The sequence below is a fragment of the Culicoides brevitarsis genome, chromosome 1 (assembly GCF_036172545.1).
Source record: "Culicoides brevitarsis isolate CSIRO-B50_1 chromosome 1, AGI_CSIRO_Cbre_v1, whole genome shotgun sequence".
Classification (NCBI taxonomy): Eukaryota; Metazoa; Arthropoda; class Insecta; order Diptera; family Ceratopogonidae; genus Culicoides; species Culicoides brevitarsis.
Window position 1 is genome coordinate 39,966,999 of NC_087085.1, and position 18,807 is coordinate 39,985,805.

Genomic DNA, 18,807 nt, shown 5'->3' on the forward strand with positions numbered 1-18,807 from the left:
TATTTTATGCAAAGTTTCGTCGTATTTTTGTATGAGAAAAGGGTCGTATCCTACTGCGCCGTGATTTCCATGAGAAGGTCTCTAGTTTTACATGAATTAAAGGGAAAAGGTCAGTTGATGTCCCGAAAATGTTCCGAAAGATGCATTATTAATAATAATCTTGAAAATAATAATAATAAATGTTTGTTTTGTTATTTATTTATGCAAAAAGGATATTTAACGATTTTTTCTTCCTTTCTTGATCTTGTCTCTTTTCATTCGAAAAAAAAATTTTTTTTTGATTAATGGATTTTTTTTAAATTCCCTTTAAAAATATTTATTTAAAAATCGATGAATCCAGAAAAATTATCATCAATCATGACGACAAATTTTGATTTTATTCAGAACAATTAAAAGAATAATAATAAAATGTCGTACAAAAGAAAAAAAAATATCAAATTACTCCCCAAAGTAAGTCCCAAAGGAACAAACGGAAACAGCTAATTTCCCATCGCATATCACTGAGGTGTAAACAGATACTATTCATTACCAGTCCAAATATGTACGCAACTAACAATTAAAATTTTTATTATTTTTTTTTTCGCGTTCTGACCCAAAATCGAATACCTGCAATAAATTTGACCTTTTATCTGATGATGATGATGATGAAAATTTTTCCCTTCGTGCAGGTTAAAAAAAAGTGAATAATAAATGTGAATTAAAATATTTAGACCTCATACGGTTTGTTGTGCATCTATTGTCATAGCCCGGGTCCCTTTTTTTAGTTAAACGAACGTACGAGCTTGTAATCTCATAAAAAGGTGCTTAAATGTTGGTTGATGTTTGATACTTTTTTTTTAGCAGCGATGATGATGATGATGAACAACACAAAAAAAAACCTAAACAATGGCATTATAGAATTTTCATTGTAAATATTGCTCTTCATTTATATTGTTGTCTTGTCTTACTCCGGCTATTGTTCCTATTATGTACCGTGGCCTCATTTAAGGAGTTTATAGTAGAAAAGTTGAGTAATTATTAATGCCTTGCTTGCGATCATCATCGTAAGATCATACGAGAGAGCCGCTGTTGTAAAGTGAGATGAGTTGAGATGTAAAAAAAAATATTTTAAGAAGTTATCGTTAAAGAAATAATTTAAAGAAGTTATCGCATTTCATTAAAATTTTAATTATTTAAAGAATTAGAGAAAATCAATCAGAAATGTGCATAGGGCAAAAGTTTTAAAAATTTTCATTGGGTCGAAAATTTTTTATATTTTGTATGAGAATTTACTTTAAAATTTGTTCAATGAGTTAAACTTCATAAAATGTGCATTGAGTAAAAATTCAAAATGTTTATCGGGGTTAAAATTTAAATGAATGTGTATTGGGAATAAGTTTAAAATGCTCAATGGGTTTAAAATGTAAAGAACTTTGTACGAGAATTCAGTTCAAAATTATAAAACTGAATAAAAATGTCAAAGAATTTGCATTGGGAAAAATTTCAAAATGTTCATTGGGTTCAAAATGTCAAAGAATGTGCATTGGGCGAAAGTTTAAAATGTTTAATGGGTCGAAAGTTTTGAGTAATTTATACAAAATGAGAGTTCTGACGATAATTCACTTTAAAATTTGTTCACTGGGTAAAAATTTCAAAGAATTTGCATAAAAAATTTGCATTGGGCAAAAAAAATGTTCAAAAATGTTTATTGGGAATTAAAAAACTTTTTCTGAGTTGAGAAAACAATTAAAGAATGTGCATTGGGTAAAAACTCAAAATGTGTATTGGGATAAATTTTTTGGTTAATATGCATTGAAACAAAAACTTAAAAACTAAAATTAAGAAATTAACCCAATGAGAATTTAAAATTTAAACCCCGAGTCACATTTTGAATTCTCAAAAAAATAAAAAAATTTGTCCCAATGCACATTTTAACCTTAATAGACGTTATTCCAGCCATAAAACCACATTTTCCTTCGAAATGCGGTAAAAAACGAAGAAAAAACGACAATCACTTACGTGTTAAGATGATGTAAATGTCATGTTGAACAACATCAAGAAAATTTCTTGTTCTATATATTACATTTGTTATTTATCTCGTGCCAATCTTGTCTTTTATACGTTTATTTTTTCTGTGCTGCGCTTAATGTTTATTATAATTCATTCAATGCCTATGCACTTGCACTCGACAATATTTATACATTTACTGCAAAATATACAATGAAAATGCTAAATGATGTTGTTTTGCTTGCCTTTTGCATGACTTTTGAATATTAAACGCGCTTCTAAACACTTGCACATCAAATGGCAGCTAATATAATAAAATGATACAAGAAAAACTTTTATTTATTTATTTTTTTTCGTTGAGATTTTATTGTTATCCATTTATTGCGGAGAAATCAGGAAAAAACTGATTGTCGGTACTTTTCCATCTTTTTGTGCTGCGACGTTCCCGTGATTCATCATATCTCACGAAGAAATTTTAAACCGTTGAAAGATCGTTTTTCAACTTGAACAAATTCATAAATTTGATTAATTATGCCCTCAAAACGGTTAATGATCTTGTTTTATGTCACCAAATTTTTTTTTGTCTTTCAAGAAGCGCGAAAAATTTGAATCCCTCGAGGGCCGTTTAAAGAAGTTCCGAGGGGACTTTATTAGTTTCAGGTGACGAAAAAAGGGTTAAAATTAAAAATTTAATAATTAGGATCATGAACATATTTTTCGATTGAGTGATTTTCGTTACCTTCACTAAACGCGTAACTTTTTTGACCCTTTTCTTATTTTAAAAATATTTTTAAAAAAATGTCGTGTCCATTTCTTGGTCATTCAGTCTCAATTCCTTTGTTTTCTCACGCTTTACTGATGATGACATCAATCACGCGGATAAATATTGATTTCATTCAAAAAAAAAATGCAAGAAAAATATTAAAATTGACTTAATTTAAATTTGCCCGTTGGACTTTTGTGTGTTTTTGTAACGATAATGCTTAACCCGTAACAATCCGTTTTTTTTTATCCGGTAGCGAGTTGACCCGCGCGCTATTCAAAGGTCTCAGTGGGTCAAATATTTATTATTTTTTCGTATCTCGAAGCGAAATTTGTAGCGTGCTGAAAAAAATGTGTGAAAAAAAAATTTAAAAAAAAAATATTTTTTGTAAAAATTCTTGTAATTTTTTTTTTTCTTACTTCTTGGAGGAGTAAAAAAAAAATTTTTTTTTTTTCAAGTATGAACGTCATTTAACTGGAGTGATGCAAACTCATACAGCACACAGCAGCCAGCACCTGAAATGCCAAGTAAACCGTAAAAAGAAGCGAAGAGAGAAAGAGAGATATTTATTCCAAGAAAGCAAAGACATAATAATTTTTCTCATGCTTTTGTGTACCACGTTTGATTGTAATCTCCTCAATTCTGTGCAATTTTTGTTGTGCATTTTTTTTTCATACAAAATTTCTTGTTCATTTGAATATGTTGCTGCTCTGTTTCTCTCTGCCCAAACAGAAAATCTAAAAAAAAAATTTTTGTGACGAGAATTTTTTTTTTTTATTTTAAGAAAATCAAGAAATTCGTGCCGCAAAAAGATTTGTCAAGCATAATTGAGAATAACAATACATCCGATAAATATATCCGAAAGAAAGAAGGACTGTAAGAATATCGCACGCGGTAATAAATCCATAAAGCTCATGAAATGCAAAAAAAAAAAAGATAAAAAAAAGTCGGATACATACAAAAAGCAACAAACAACAACAAAAAAAGAGACGTGCGGTGCAGTTTGATTTAATGATTGTCATGAATAAATGGTATAAATAAATAAATATTTTTGCTGCCGGTCCACTTATGAGACCTGTGCGAGTCGTTGTCGCTTCTCTCTTTCTTTTGTGCGGAATTTTATTTCCTCCTACCTTGGTAACGAGCGAACTCTATTGTCTTGCGTGCCTCACTTGGATGGCTTATCATAAAAGTGTCGCGCGGTAAATTTATGAGCTGTTTTCTTTATACTCGAATATGTCGGAGATTTGATCGTAAATGTTTATTTATTTATTTTTTCGTTCCTCGGGTTGTTGCTAGCTAGAATTTGACAGCTGTCAAACGAAAAAATCACTCGAGGAAGCGTTTTAGACATAAATCATCGTAATTTATGGCACAAAGCGCTGTTTAATTAAAAAAAATCATCGTAAAATTTTATTCTGGAGTGAAAGTTTCATTTTTTTGTACTTTAAGTACTAAATAGTATTAATTTAATAGAAAAAAATATTCAATTATAAAATTTTCCAAGAAATCGTCTTTTTGTTGAAGACTATTTAAAATATTTACACTTAAACAAATGTACAATTAAATAATTGATCGTTAAACATCGCACTTGTGCGCGTCTAATGTATGTTGATGACGATCATTGTCATTAAATAAACGATTTTTTTTAGCTCGAGTGTTACAACTCTTAACATCGTTTTACAGAAATATTTGCACACATTTTATTGCAAATGATTAAAATAAAATATTTTTTTTTTTTTAATAATAATTCCTGTTCAGAATTTAAATGAAATTATTTTTTTCGGGATGATCGAAGGTAAAAAAATTGACGTTTGAATTGCTTGGTTTGAATTAATTGAAATAGTTCACATCATTTTTCATGATTTACTGAAAAAAAAAGTTAAAAAGTAGTAAAAGCATTAAAAAAGGTAGTAAACAGTGGCTTACCATTCGTGTGGTCTCATAATTCGACTTTGACTATAAAATATATATCTTCGTTTTTAGTGCCACGAAACATGTAAGAAGTTGTAAAAGCATTTTATGAATAGATTAATTAAATACGACGACATCGTATTTCCAACTGCGTATTTTTATTGCAAGTCATAATAAGTTGTATCACTGCGTTTGCTCCCATGGTTGTCTTCTTGGGTGAATTTTGTGAAGAATTTGTGTTTTGAGACTAAAAAGATTAAAAAAAAAAATTTATTTTTGTGAAAATAAAAAAAAATATTTATTTATATAAAAATATTTAAAAAATTAAAACCTAATGAAAAAATATTTAAATTAAAATTTAAAAAATTAAAGAAAAATCAAATATTATTTTTTTTAAAATTTTTAATTAATAATAATTTTTTAAATTAAATTAAAATTTAATTATGAAAAAAAAAATATTTTATTTAATTTTTTTAAGCCAAATGGTTCAAGATAAAAATTAAATTAAATAAAAAAAGTTATTTAAAAACTACTAAAATAATATTTTTTAAAATAATAATAAATTAAAGATTTTAAAAAATATTTGAAGTTTTTTCTAAATTTAATTTAAAAATTAATTTGAATAAAAGCATAAACTTTTTCTAAATTAATATTTTTGTTTAAATGAAAAACAAAAAAAAAATAATTTTTTTTTAAATTTTTACTCGAATAATTTAAATTTCAAACTAAATTATTTATCCATTAAATTAAATTTAAAAAAAAATATGTAAACAAATTTTTAAAAAATTATCTTTAAAACTAAATTAAATTTGTAAAAAAAATATATAAAAATATTTAAAATCTTATGAAAAAAAATTTTTTTTTCCTGAATAATTAAAAAATTTAATAAATTTTGTTCAATATTAATTAAATTTAATTTAAAAAAATTAAGAAACAAAAAAAAAATTATTTTCAAAATTTTTCAACCTCAAAAACAATTGCGAAAACTAAATTTCTCACAAATATTTTCCGTCAGAAAGAATCAGGGCGACAAATTATCTTTATTTTTTTTTTTCGAAAAATACCGTTTTACTCATCGGTATCTCACCGACTTGTAATAGAGATACGTGTAAATATGGGAAACGAACTGCAAGGATTCCTTCCTTTGCTCGCACAATTTTAATGCGTTCCTACTCGCATGCATATTACACATTTAATTAACTTTAATTATTACCTCCCTCTTTCTTTTTTTGTGCAATTCTTTAAATAGCCCATCAATTAAGTGCTTTTACGGTCGTCTTTCGTCGTCTCTTGCTTCAAATGGTAACAAGTTGTATGAACCAAAAAAAAAAAAGAACAAAACACATCAAGAATGCCCTTCAAGTGTGTGTTTTACCGGTTCTCTTTTTTTTTTGTTCGCAAGAAATCACATACCGAATATGAAAAAATTCCCACGCAGTTCCTTTTGTTTTGATGCGTTGCTGATATTTTTTTTTTTTAACGACGACGTGATACAGTTTTTTAAACCTTGAAGAAATTTGGACCATATGGAGGTTGGTTTGCGGAAAGTTAACGGAATTGGAACATCCCTTTTAACACATCGAGCGAAAAAACCGGTATGTGAGGCATGTTCAGTGCCCCGAGGCATCGCATCGTTCATCGCTGCTTGATGGATTTATGCAAATCAAGAAAGTATATCATAATCGCCTTATTTATAATAAATAAATTTATTAACAAGATAAGCCTTTATCTTTATCATGTAAGACGATTATGATATTTTTCTTGCCTATGAGCGCGCCCCGGTAACATGAGACGATGATGAATGATTGCACGAAACGAGTCGAAATTAATAAGATTGCTGTCCCGCTGCCACAACGGATTGATATGTTGAGCATTCGTTGTACGAGACGGCCCATAATGATCGCTTGGCTTCATTTATCATCTCGAGAAAACATTTGTCAGTGAGAGTGCGTGAAAATGGAATGGAAGTACAAGTGTGAGTTATTATCGCATCGCGCATCACAAAAGTACATAAATAACAAACCGAGTGATATCTTAATAACGAAAGTAATAATAACTTTGCTGAGAATTTTTAAACATTGATGTTTAATTATATATACGTTATCCCACGCATTTATTATACTAAATATGTCAGCTTTTAAATTTAAATGTTAAAAAGGGAGGAAAAAATTTAAATATTTTTGTTAAAATTTTTTTTCATGTATATTTATAGCTCTTCGAGGGCTCAATTCTCAGCAAGGTAAAAAAAATATTTTTTAAAAATTAAAAAAAATAATAAAAAAAAAATTAACGGGATACATTTTGTCTTCTTGGGTGAATTGTGATGAATTTGTGTTCTGAAAAGATTTAAAAAATAATTAATGAAAAATTAAAAAAAAAAATAATAATTAAAAATTTTAAAAATACAAATTAATTTTTAAATTTAATTTTTTTTAAATAAATTAATTAAAAATTTAATTTAAAATTATTTTTTTAATTCTATAAATTTTTAAATTTTTTTTAAGTTAATTATTTAAAAATTTAAAACTAAAAATTATTTTTTCAATTAAATTATAAAAAAATATTTTAAATTTTTTAAGGCGTAATAATTAAAATTTTAATTTAAATAATTAATTTATTAAATTTATTAAAAAATTTTAAACTAAAAGTTGTTTTTAAAATTAAATTATAATAAAATTATAAAAAAAAATTTTTTTATTTTCTTTAAATAATTTAATTAATTAATTTAAGTAATATTTAATTTTTTTATTTAATTAATTTTTTTAATACTTAAAATTTTAATCTAAAAATTAATTTTATTTTAAATTAATATAAAAAAAAATATTTTTTATTTTTCTTTTTTTTAAAAAAAAAATAATTAAAAAATCAAACAGAAAAATATATTTTAAATTTAATTAAAATAAAAAAAATAAATAAATTTAATTTTTTTTTAAAGCAAAGTAACTTAAATATTAAAAAAAAATATTTTTTTAACAATAAAAAGTTAACGGGATACATTTTTGTATATTAAAAGAACCTTTAACAAAAAAAAACCTTAAACGCGTACAAAATTGATTTGCATTATTTTTTTTATATTTTACAATTTTTCAATTACGATTTTTTTTTATTGTAATTTTTTTTTTGTATTGTGCGGCTCGTTACAAATGCAACCATTATTATCGCATCATCACCAACGTAATAATATAACAATATTGTTAAATTATATTTATTTGTGGAAAAAAGGTGAAAAACACGTGCAATTCATTGTTTTGTGATCAGATCGAATAAAAAAAATAATTTTTTTAATCTTTTTTAACGCATGATGTGCATGAAAACGAAATAAATCGATCAGTTTATAAATAATAATAATATATATATTTATTATAATTGAGTGAATATATGATGATGAATGTTTTTTTCATGATGATGGAAAAAAAAGAAAAATTTTAAATAATAATATTCATTTTTATTTATTAAAAAAAATATTTATTATTATTATAGAGGATAATCCATCATAAAATTATAACAATATTAATATTTTTTGTTTCAAGTTTTTTTCGACTCGTAAATATAATAAATGCGGGTAAAATAAAAATATTGATTGAATTCATTTAAAAATTGTTACGTCCAATAATTTAAATTGTTCGTAATTTGTCCTCAATCATTTTATTTTATTTTATTTTAACTGGCACACAATTCAATATTTTTCGTTTTTTTTTGTATTCGAAAAAAAAAGAACAAAGAAAATTTTGTTATCAATAAAATAATAATTTTTTTTATAGTGAGAGTAAATCGAATCAAATCAACATGCATAAATCGAGTTCGCACGCATTAATGTGGCTTTTGGGCTTTGATTGAATACTTTCCGTGCGGTTTTTTGCTTTAACATTATTTAACACTTCAAGAAAATTATTTTAAAATAATTTTTATTTTAACAAGAAAAAAAAAAGTTTTACAGGAATAAATGACTTTTGACACCAAAACATTTTTATTTAACTACTTTATGCGTATTTTAATATTATTATTAAATTAAATTAAATATTTTCGCAAAAAAAAAAGTGCGAGAATAATTTTTATTGCCATTTTATCGGTTTTATTTCATTTACTTTAGCGCGAAAAAAAAATCTCATTTAAGTCGCATATAATTGTTTGTATCAAAGTGTCATGAAAAATCAATTTTATTGTTAAGTTGCATGTTGCGCGTTCGTTTATCTCAGCAAGAAGTGCGAATAATGACGATCAATTACTTTAGTGGTTATGGTTACTTGTCATTAAAATTCACACTTTAATGTTAGTAGTGACTAAAAGGTCAAATTTTACTTTTTTAAAAAATTATTGAAAAATTTTATTCTCATAAAATCGGTGAGATCCGAGCGAGGATGGATGATTATCATTATAAATCATTGCACCTCTAATTTTCTAGTCAACACAATTTTAAAACACATTCATTTTATTACAAGTTTATTAAATATTTTATCATGCCTGAAGTATTTTTTTTTATTTATTTGATCAGGTGTATAATTTTCTTTTGCTCATTTATCGTAAATAATGTTTAAAAAATTATTTATTAAATCAATTATTTTTTTTAATTTTTTTTTTTTTTTAAATAATCAATTGTCACATAAATCAAATTTTTCGGTGACGAAACCCATTATTTATTTATTTATTATTTTTTAATATTTGCGCTTGAGAGACAATTGAACAATAGACATTATTATTAAAAAAATAAATATTATAATAATAAATAATTGTTTAGACAAATTCGAAGTACATAAATCAAAGCAATCATAAATAAAATTAAATATTCGTCCTTGGAGCCCTTTTGTTGCTCAAGAAGTGCAAAAAAATTATCAGGTCAACTGTTTGAGTTAAAAATATCTTTTTTTTTTATGAGCGCTTTAAATGCATTAAAGAACAATAAAAATAATCATACAAAGTAATGTTTATAGTAATAATGATCTCTTACATGAGAGGAGAGTTCAACTTTAAAAGTTAATAGAATGTAAGCTTAGTGAAACTCCATTAACGAACACTTAAGCATTAAGAAAACGGAATGTTTATAAAACAATACCGACATAATGATATAATTTACGATGATGATGAAGAAAAAAAAAATAATTTTCTCCCTGACTTTCAAGGATTTTACACGTGTTATGACAGTAAATTACAACTATTTTGATTAAAATAAATCTAAAAACTTAATGGACTCGTGCCCTCGAGTCATTTCGGCTCCTTTTAAGAAAAAAACAGGTGCCTCCCGCGCGCGTAATGAAGGATGTGATTTAGTGTCTAAGACGCAAAATGAGAAAAGTGTGCCTCTGAGTAATAAATATTATTAACATATAAATAAAGAACACGGCAATAAATTTAGTTTCGAATAATAAAATAACAATTCATCACCTTTAAGGGACACAAAATCGAAATTTTATAAATAAATATGAAAAATAATAAAAAGTCAAGATGATGTATTATTATCTAACCCTTGGACAATAAATATTTAGACATCAATTTATAATTTTTTTTTTTTTGCGAAATCCCGACAATTTGATAGAAAAAATGCAATTTTATAATTTATTTCAAAAAGAGGTTATAAATTATTTTTTTATGAAATTTTATTGGAGAACTATTATGGGAAAATTTTTTGATTTTTTTTCGAGGCTTTGAGCAATTTATTTTATAATAATGTTAGTAATGATGGTCATTATTGTTGAAGAAAGAGAGCTTTCGTCGCGATTTCGCTATCGAGAATTAAAATAAATCTGTGTCTAAAAACTGTTGCTTTAGGCGTAGAAGTTGTAGCAGAGACTTTGTAAATTGAAGTTAATGTTCAATTTTATGGTATTTTAATTTAACAAGCGTTTTAATCATATTTGATCATGTTGTGAGATGAGAGAAAGAGTGTGTGTGCGGTAACTTTGTAATTTTTATCAGGGGTCGAAAAAATTATTTGACTTTTGCTTAATAATTTTCTTCTCATTAATTTAAATTTTAATAAAAAAAAAATAAAATAATTAAAAATAAAAAATTTCAAATTTTAAAAAAATTTAAAAAAAAAAAAAAAATTATTAAAAAAAAAATAAAAAAAAATTAAATTATATTAAAAAAATTTTAAAAAAAATTATTTAAAAAAAATAAAATAATTATTTTTATAATGCTTAAAAATTATTTAAAAAAAAAATAATTAATTAATTTTTGACTTCATTTTAAACAAAATAATTTTTTTAGAAAAATCAATTTAAGCTTTTGAATATTTATTTTAAGTCTAACAAAAAAAACTAAAGAAATAATTTTAAAAAATAATTATTTTGAGCCAAATTTAACTAATTTTGAAAAAAAAAATAATTTTTTTTAAAAATTAAATAAATAATTAAATTTTCTTTAATTTTAAATTTTTTTAAAAAGTTAAATATTAAAAATTAAGTTATGTAAATTTTAAAATTTTTATTTTTTTTAAAGAAAAAATAAGAAAAAAAAAAATTTTTTAAATTTTTTTCTACTTTATTTTATTTATTTTTTAAAAATTATTTATTTATTTAAAAATTTTTTTTTTAAATTTTTTTAATTATTTGTATAATTTTGAAAAAAAAATTAATTATTTTTTTTATTTTTTTTTGTCAAAGTCAAAGTCAAGCTTAAGTCAAAACTCAAAGTAAAAATTTTCGACCCTGATTTTTTTTTAAAAATAATTTATATTAATTTTTCTCTTTTTCTTTTCTCATTTCAGCTGTGCAACGAGGACGAGTTCCTCCATCGCAACCCGCTGGCTTGCCCGGCATGCATGGGCAATATGCGCTCGCGAATGGCGATTTCGCCGGTTTCAACGGTCACTCATCATATCTCAGTTCCTACATTTCGTTGCTGCTTCGCGCCGAGCCGTACCAAACGTCGCGCTACGGCCAATGCATGCAATCCAACAACATCATGGGCATCGATAACATTTGTGAATTAGCGGCTCGTTTGCTGTTCAGCGCCGTGGAATGGGCACGTAACATTCCCTTCTTTCCCGAATTGCAAGTAACGGATCAAGTTGCGCTCCTGCGTCTCGTGTGGTCTGAACTTTTCGTGCTAAATGCGGCGCAATGCTCAATGCCGCTCCACGTAGCGCCTCTTCTCGCTGCGGCGGGCCTTCACGCTTCGCCGATGGCGGCAGATCGCGTTGTCGCATTTATGGATCACATCCGGATTTTCCAAGAGCAAGTCGAAAAGCTCAAAGCGCTGCATGTCGACTCGGCGGAATATTCGTGTCTCAAAGCAATCGTTCTCTTTACCACAGGTAAGTTGCTTGAACATCTCTTCGGGGATGCCGCAGCCTTACTTAACAAAGTAACAGCGATTCAGGCACAAATTGCCAGCGAAAACGACGTAATTTCGTTGGTAAAATCGCACTTGAGCACACTTGCGGCGACAACTAACACAATTAACAATAATAATAACAATAATAACACAAAGCCGGCCGTATCGCCGCAACCTTCGAAATTGAATTCGTCGGGTAATTCGACAGATCAATCGCCAAACACGTCGAGTAACGCTAATAGTTCAGGTAGTAATGTTCATTCGCCGCCCATGATTTACCATCCGACGCCGACACGCTCGTACGGGCTCGTCGACGATTACCTTAACTTGAGTAGTCCTTATTCTAGCGGTTACGGTAGTTTATTTAGTGCTAGTTCGCCATACAATTGGTCCATGAGATAGTTTAGTATCCTCTTAAGTTAGACTTTGTAGCGAGTATTTTTAGTTTTAGCTTAGTTTTATCGATTTTACCGTAAAGTTCGTAATTCTAAGAGAATTTAAAATATTTTTTCTTTTATCAAAAACGAATTTAAAATTAATTTCTTAACATTTTTCATTTTAAATTCTTATTTTTAAAAATTTTTTTAATCGAAAATTTGGGATTTTAGAGAATTTTATATTTTAGTAATTTTTTTTATTTAAAATTATTTAAAAATTCAATTAAAAATTGTAAAAAAAAATTTAAAAAAATCAAAATTTAAGAATTTTTTTTTTAAATTTCAAAATTAGTCTAAATAATTATAATTTTTTTTTTAAATTTTTCAAATGAATTTTTTTTTAAATTTGAATTTCAACAATTTTTTCTCTTAGCATTACGTACTTTACGGTATTTATTACTTTTTCACTACTTTTAGTTACCATCTAGTTATTTATTTTTTACTTCTGTAATAAATTTTTATTCAGCGACGCGTTCTTCGTCATCAGTAGGCGCCAAGCTAGGAGATTTGCAAATAAAACGACATCAAAGTTACCTTTACAGCAAAAAAAAAAATTGTTCGTTTCAACTTTTTTTCTTACTTACCCAAAATTGTCCTCCAGATCCCCCGATGTTTTGCTCCGCTTCGTAAAGTTCATCGTCTTGTCTTACAAAATTTCAATTTTAATGTGATTTTAAAGAGTCTCATTAACGTTTTTTTAAAGCACACGCCGTCAAATGTGTCAAAACTCTCGGAATTTTTATCGAATGACGATCAATAAAAGAAACACTGAGAGACATGATCATATTAAAAAGTCGTATAATCACTTTTGAGATTAACTAAACGACGATCATCATCATCTTTTTTTGTCGTATTTAATCGAGATCCAGAAAAAAACCAACACGTTTTGCTTTGAAATTCAATCTCGTTGTGCGAGACGCAACCAGCAAGAAGTGTTAAAAAATATTCGAAATTGATTCTTTTTATTGTTATTACTGCTCCATGTCTATGGTAAAATGTGAATAAAATTGATTTTTATCGCTCGCTGTTGTTGCGATAAAATGTCAAATTTTATTTGATTGATCCAGAAGTCGTAAAGATTTGATTTTTATTCGTTGTGCGAAGAAACACAGAGAAACGGAGAGATGACAAAATGGTGTGTAAGAGTAAAATGGGTGGGTTTGTATTGTTCGCATGTCACCTGTTTTTGTTTACTCGTCAACTTGGCATCATCGTGAAACTGCCCTTAGGTTATTTGATATCGCACATGATTGAAAGTGTGTGTGTGTGTGTGAAGTTTACCGACCATGACGGGTGGCTCGTGCGCACAAAGAGTTGCACTAATGAGGAAAGAGGCGAACACAAAAAAATGAAAGAATCGTAATGAGTTCGTCATTGAACCATTAAATTGCTGCAGTTCACGCTTCTTTTTGTTTTTTTGTGTTTCTCAATTCTCTTGAAAGTAATTTCATAATTTAAATTGATCTAAAATTTTGAAAAATTTAAACAAATAAAAAAATAATTTTTAAATTAAAATTTTAAATTTTTGACAGTTAAAAATTTGACAGCTGTCAAAATTTCGTAATTTATTTATTTTTTTTAAATTTTATCATAAACATAAAATTTATCTCATCAAAACTAAATTTTATATTAAAAATGTAAAATTCATCAGAAAATATAAAAATATTCTAAATAACAAGAAATTTTGAATTTTTCGTAAAAAAATTTTATATCTGTCAAATATTCAACAAATGTCAAATTTTTTATAAAATATCAATTTTTCAATCAAAAGCCATATTTTTGAAAATTTGTCAAAATTTTAAAGTAGAAAAAAATATATTTGACATTTCATGAAATTTTTGACAGTTGACAGATGTCAAAATTTTTAACGAAAAATATAAATTTTGGGGCATTATAAATATTTTCTGTTATTTTTGACATCTATACATTTTGAAAATGTATTTTTTTCAATATAAAAATTTTTAAATTTTAAATTTTTAACAAAAATTTGACATCTGTCATTTTTCAACTGTCAAAATTTTTTATATCCTAAATTTTAAAGGCGCAAAATTAAAATATTTTGAAAAATTTTTGACTTCTTAAATCTTAAAAAAAAAATTAAACATTTTCTAAATGTCAAAATCAAATTTCCAAAATATTTGACATTTATCATTTTCATACTCCTCATTTCTCAAATTAACAACGTTACAGACAGAGAGACAGACAAATCACTTTTTTTCTTAAAATTCATAAAAAATGCGGTTAAAAAGTACACTGAATTCGCGACTTTGTTGACATTTTCGTTCGCTCGCTCATCGCACACCGTTTAAGCTACTTTATCATAAATTATTTATTTATTTTATTGAAAAAGTGTACAAAACGTTCGTGCGACGAAGAGACGACAAACCGGGTGGTGAATGTTGTTTATATTAATAAACATACATTATATTACTTACAAATGGATAATCAACATGCAATTTATGACCATTATAAAAATATAAGTCGAAATGACACTTACGGTTGCAACATTGATTAAACGATATTTAATATTCTCGTATGCACAGCGAGACATCCGCGTATCAGCTCGCAGTCTCTTATGAGTTTCGCTTGACAAGCAATTACAAGTCATTTCGAATACAAATTGCCAAAGATGTCACCGAATGTGCCTTAAATCAACATTTTATGGCAGTTCGACGCAAATTGTATATCGATCAACTATGTGGGTCTTGCGCTTCCAACTTTTTTATGAGTCACATGTGTTGTCTTCAGGTGAAGAATTGAAGAAGAATTCTACCTTTGATGTTCGTTCACCTACGCGAACACGGAAGTCAAATGGTGACGAAAGAAAATCAAAAGCATTCCTCGTTGGCATTGTTTTCGTTATCTGACTTTATTTATAGAGAGAGAACGAAGAGACACATAAACTCAATTTCCAATTGTGCCAAGAATTTTTTTGTGTTCAATGCAAAGTTTGGTATTTCTTGTTATGTTCAGTGTTTCGGAAAAATTTCCAAAAATTTTATGTCTCTACTACCGACTGAACAATAAATAACATTTATTACGTATTTCGGGCAGACAAACAATTGAATGTTCAAAATTTTTCGGATTTTCAGAGATTCTCGTCGAGAAACGCCTTGAACAAGTCCCGAAAAAAAATGAACTCTCTCTTACGTGTTCCGTTCATGTGTGTTATTTACAGTCAAGTACATTAAAAAAATATAAATAAAATATAATAAAAGTGTCTCGGGCGGCGGCAACAGAACAACGACAACGACGTGTGGTGTACCGAAAAATTTTTACACATCATTGTTTTTTCGTTCGTATCTGAAAAATAAAAAAAAATATCTTCTGAGAGAATGAGAGGAGGATGTTTTTGTAATGAAACACACGAGAAAAAAAAAATTGTGTGTGGAAAAGTGCAGACTTTGCTCGTTCATTCCATTTGTTCCCATTTAAAAACATAAATATTTTACGTATTTTCTCCGAATATCTCGTTGCGTTGTTGCATTCCAACATTATTACATTACGATACTTTTTTTTTAAATACTCATAAATTATTTTGTGTGTACAACATTTAATCCGATTCACTTCACAATTCACAACGTCCTGTGACTTTGTATTTTTTACGGGCCAAACGTGTAATTTTTTACGATTTTTTTGGAAAATATTAAAAATGTGCATTGGGATTTTGATAATTTTCAACAAAAAACTGAATTTCAATCAAAATTGATCAAATCCCAATGCACATTTCAATATTTTCCAAAAACTAAAACAAATTACACGTTGGGGCTTTTAAATTTTTTTTTGGAAAATATTGAAATGTGCATTGGGATTTGATAATTTTAAATAAAAACCTTAAATTTGTTTAAAATTGATCAAAATCCCAATGCACATTTCAATATTTTCCAAAAATTATTACAAATCTTCACGTTTGGACCTTTATTAAATAATTTTTGTTGTTTAATAAATCGTGAATTTCGTGTTCTAATTCTCATCGCTGCATTGCTCTTGAACTTGAGCAAGAAGGAAGAAAACTTTTCTAAGGCATATTATCATTCAAATGAATTCAAATTAACTTGAATAATTTTGCAAGAAGTCAGCAGCTTGCGATTATACGAGAGATGAATACGAAATGTGCAGTTTCAATTTAGGAAGAAGAAAAAAAAACAAAACAACGACGAAAAAAAAAATGAAATCAGCTAAATCTTGAACATGCTTTTTTTTCGTGGTGTGTGTAGAATTTCTTTTTCACGAGAGAAAGAGAGAGAAACGGATGATGGAACGTTAAAAAGAGGAGAAATACTTTTTCAAGTAGCAACAAGAAAAAACAAAAGCAAAACATATGTAAATTTTTTTTAGCAGAGTTCATATTTCACCTTCATCTGATTATATATGGATTAGCGTGGTAACAAGTCAAGTAGCTCATCGTCGTAGTTTTCTTTCGTATTGTTGTAGTAAAAAAAAGTGTTTATAAGGGTTTGAAGTTCAATTTTGACCAAAAATGCTTCTATGAAATGTTTTATGAAGCAAAATTGAGTTATAAAGCTCAAATGAAATCTTTTAAAGTAAAATGTGCATTGGGATTTTTTTCTGATCAAAACAAATGATCTCATCCCAATGCACATTTTAATTTAAAAGATCTTTCAAAACACGAAATAACCTCAAAAAGTTAGTTTTTAGTATAAAAATTTACTTTTTAAAGATTTTTAACAATTTGTTGAATTTGAAAGTTGATCTAAAGATCTTAAAATTGTTCAAATTTAAAATTTACCGTTTTTAACACAAAAATATCAAAGGTTTAATTTTAATTTTAAACCTTTGATATTTTTGCGCCAAAAACGGATAATTTGAAAAATTTTAAGATCTTATCAAATCTTTAGATCAACTTTCAAATTTTTTTATGAATTTGAAAAGTTAAAATTTTAAATGCTAATTTTTCCATAAACATCTTTTACTATTTTCTACAACTCCTAATTCAAGAAATCTGTCCCTTCTCTCAATAAAGCTTCTTCTTTTTACTACAACTTCTTACCCATATCTTCTTCGCAGTAAGATAAATACACCACACTTTTTATGTATGCAAAACATATTTAAAGCAATTCAAGTATATTTTATGTCATTTTTGCGTGTATCTACGCCACACAAACTCCATGAAATTGAAGAAAGGAATCTTCTTTCTTTCTAGCGTCTTCGCTGTTGTCGTTGTCGTCTTTTACAACTTCGTCGTTCGTTCGCTTAATATTCATCTTGTTTTTCTCAGAAGATTGTGTAAATATGTCTTACATTTGTTATGCTCAACTCATGCTTATCTAAGTTCTTCGTTGTACTTAGCTACCGCACAATGACAATAACAACAACAACAACAACAACACACAAAAACATGATTAATTTACCTTTTTTCAAGTGCCTCAAATCCTTCGTTATCGCCGCCGCCGCCGACTTTTATTGACTGGAAAGAAATCTGCCTACCTCGGCGTGCAAAATTCCCGCAGTAACTGTGACAACAACCGATAAATTCTCCATTTTTTTCGTCGTTGTCTATTTTTTAATGTCCAAACTGAACAAACAATCATCGCCCAGGAAACAGCAGAGGGAATCAAAGACCAACAATGGTTGGCGAACTAACTGGGTAAATGCTCTCGGAAAAAAAGCATGGAGCACAAAAAATTGGCATACAAATAAAACAAAAGACGAACGAATGAATGACTGACGAACAATAGAAAATGTTGTGCGGGATGAAAAAAAATCTGAATAGAAATGAAAATAAAAACAAACATCGATCGATGACCGCATCATCGTTTTTTAGAGAGATTCTAGTTTTTGAACTTTTTTTTCCATAGAGACGAAAAAAGTCATAAACACCGCAATTATTGACCGTCGAACAAACGAGACAGACAGTCAATCTCCATTTCCACATTTTATTAATAATAATCTCCCCTGATGCTAAAATATTCATAACGATGATTTTTTAATCCCACAAATGCGAAGCAGGAGCAATTTCTGGTCTGAACGCAGTAACAATGAAAACACCCTCAATTTTGCTGGACTATTGCCTCGACACAAAAGAATCACAAAACAAGTGAGAGAGAGAAACATAATATGATTATTTGTATATTTTGCATACAGGCATCTATTTAGCAGAAAAACGTCAAAAAATGAACATATTACATTTTATTAATTTCCCAAAATGAAAAAAAGAAAAGGTTTTTAACGCAGGAGGGAGATTTATGCAAAATGATGACATGAGTAAGCTAATAATGTGATTAGAACGGGAGACGTCGTCATCCTCGTTAATTAGACACACAGCACAGAGGAGGTACAAAGGGTGTTTTTGACATACAAAAATATGTGGATTCGTCATGGATATCACCTCGTTTGATGTTTTATTAAAATTTGGTTGATTTTTGAGGTAACGCACTGATGCCTCTTTTATGTCAAAGCGCGAAAGATGAGCAT

The 18,807-nt window shown here is 27.4% G+C and overlaps 1 protein-coding gene across 5 annotated transcripts in view; it reads left to right on the forward strand.

Moving 5' to 3' along the window:
• LOC134830034 (steroid receptor seven-up, isoforms B/C) overlaps positions 1-18,807 on the forward strand; it is a 57,377-nt gene that overhangs the window by 18,714 nt on the left and 19,856 nt on the right. For 2 of the 5 annotated variants that reach the window (XM_063843403.1, XM_063843411.1), the window contains exons 3-4: positions 6,876-6,902; positions 11,367-11,915. In XM_063843403.1, the coding sequence (XP_063699473.1) occupies positions 6,876-6,902; positions 11,367-11,915 (576 nt within the window). Of the gene's footprint in view, positions 1-6,875; positions 6,903-11,366; positions 12,458-18,807 lie in introns of those variants that run through there. The other 3 variants (XM_063843387.1, XM_063843420.1, XM_063843395.1) reach the window with 3 other exon arrangements.